General features: G+C 41.0%; 1 protein-coding gene across 1 annotated transcript in view; it reads left to right on the forward strand.

Annotated features, from left to right (window-relative positions):
• The first annotated feature begins 1,933 nt into the window (after window positions 1–1,933).
• The window catches only part of LOC120834212 (olfactory receptor 4E1-like), a 930-nt gene continuing 574 nt past the window's right edge, over window positions 1,934–2,289 (forward strand). The window contains exon 1 of the mRNA XM_078090069.1: window positions 1,934–2,289. This exon is cut by the window's right edge and continues 574 nt beyond it. Coding sequence (XP_077946195.1) covers window positions 1,934–2,289 — 356 coding nt within the window.

The following is a 2,289-nucleotide window of genomic DNA, read 5'->3' on the forward strand; positions in this document are numbered from 1 at the left end:
TGTGGCTTGAGTCAGTAATATTACACCGGTCCTTCAACTTGACCGTCCAGGGTTCCCGCGGGTCCTTAAAAAGTCTTAATGTCTTTTATTAAAATTCGGGTAATTAAGGTCTTAAATTGTCTTAAATTTCACCTAAAGTTGATGTAGGTATTAATTTTTTTGCCGGTGCGCTTAATGACGACGAGAAAGCACAGTGACGCATCGTAAAATATCTAACAGTTGATTAATTTAGTATTGTGCAATATGAGTCTCCGCAATTTAATAGCTGTTTACGGTACGTCGGCTACAGACGCTGACGACAGGCTGCGTGTCGCCATTACGCGGTTGTCAATGTGAGGTCAAAAATGCGAAGAAGATGGGGAAGTGCAAATTTAACGACAAGTGGATGGAAGAGGATGCATTTAGCAGGTGGTTGGCGCCAGTTGAAAACAACAATGAGTCAATGTGTAAACTATGCAAAAAGACCTTTTCATTAGGGACCATGGGGCTCAAAGCCGTCGAGTCGCACATGAAAGGAGGAAAGCACCAGCGATACGTTGCAGCAGCTAGCCATAGCGGGGCCAGGTTAATCCCTGCATTGTTTGCAGCACGACCTAACAACGTTACAAGTTCAGACGCCACCTCTCAGTTGCTGTAACAAGTTTCATTTCAACACCAGACACCCAAAAGGCAGAGGTACTGTGGGTTCTCCATACTGTGACGAGGCACAATTCATTTAAATCTAATGATGCATACGTGGCGTCTTTGCTGCCATGTTCCCCGATTTGCAATGCATTGTGTTGTTTAGTGTAATCCAAACTTATGTATGTTATGTTGGCTCTGTTCTACATCACAAAGGAATCACTTTGATTGATCTATATTGGCCAAACAGTGTTGGAAGGGTTATTGTCAGTTATTATACTGTCTCATAATTTGAAAAAAAGTTTTTATAAATTGCGTATTCCAAAGAAATTGTGACATTTTTGGGTCTTAAATTATATTTGCTGAGGTCTTAAAAAGCATTACATTTTACTTTTGAAATGGTGCATGAACCCTGCAGTCCCTGAAAGGGGCTCCGTCCACAACACACAGCACCTCCGTTGAACAGACATGATGCTCAGGTGGGATTTGTGCACAATAAAGAGCACTAATCCACGGTGGGAGGTTAAGAATCAACGCGCAAAGGCCCGTGGGGCACGCAAGTGTCGCCCCCCCGTGACAGCTCCCCTCTGTCCCCCCTCTGAGTATTGTGTGTGAGTTCATTAGACACCTTGGCTTCCCTGATGGGTGCTGAGGTGTTTGGTGGTTCCTGCATGGAGGCGGTGGTGACTAAGTTGACCACAGAGTTAATGTGGGCAAACTTTTTTTACAGGGCTCCTTGAATATTGGTGTCTTAATGCGGTATTTGGAGAATTTTAGATCCTTTTTAGAAATAATCCTCAAGTAGCAAAATTAGGTACTGAATACCTCTGCCCTCTATCACTTCACCAGCAGCTATGCCCATGTGACACATTGATTATGAATAATTCATGAAATACACGTTAATTATAAGAAAATAATAATGAATGGCTGAAGCTAAACCCACATGTCCAAAATGTAACTAAATGTAAATGTGCCTCTGCAAAAGCCAGATTTCATGGGATACATATTTCGCAACTATAATGTATCTGCAGATATTTTGACGTAAGACCCAATGAAAACATTCTATATTTTTGCTGGAGAAATTAGTCCACCAGTTTTACTCCCTCATCGTTAAGTGATCCTGGACCCGTAAACAAGTCTGAATTCCCAAATGCGCTGATGTCATAGTCGAAGCTGTTACTAATAGGCGGTGTGGACGAAAAACACCAGCTCACTGCATAACGCTGTGCTCCGTAACCACTTGATGTATGTTGTGACACCAGACAGGTATTAATCAAATATTTAAAAACTGTGATAATCTGCTCTGCAAATCATGGCAAATGTTTCTGTTGTAAGAATGTTCCTTCTCTCAGGGTTGAATGAGACAATGAATTACAGAATTGCTATCTTTTCACTCACTTTACTGTATTACTGTATGATTTTGTTTTTTAATATCTCTATCATCATGATCATTATCTTGGATCAAAACTTACATGAACCCATGTACATTTTATTGTGTAGTTTTTGCATGAATGGTCTCTATGGAACCACAGGTTTCTACCCCAAGTTCCTCTTAGATTTGTTTTCTTCCTCTCATCAGATTTCCTATGAATGGTGCCTTTTACAGGCTTTTGTGATGTATTCATTTGCTTGCTGTGAATTATCCATCCTAGCAGTTATGGCCTATGA

Source organism: Gasterosteus aculeatus, chromosome 16, assembly GCF_964276395.1.
Source record: "Gasterosteus aculeatus chromosome 16, fGasAcu3.hap1.1, whole genome shotgun sequence".
Taxonomy (NCBI): domain Eukaryota; kingdom Metazoa; phylum Chordata; class Actinopteri; order Perciformes; family Gasterosteidae; genus Gasterosteus; species Gasterosteus aculeatus.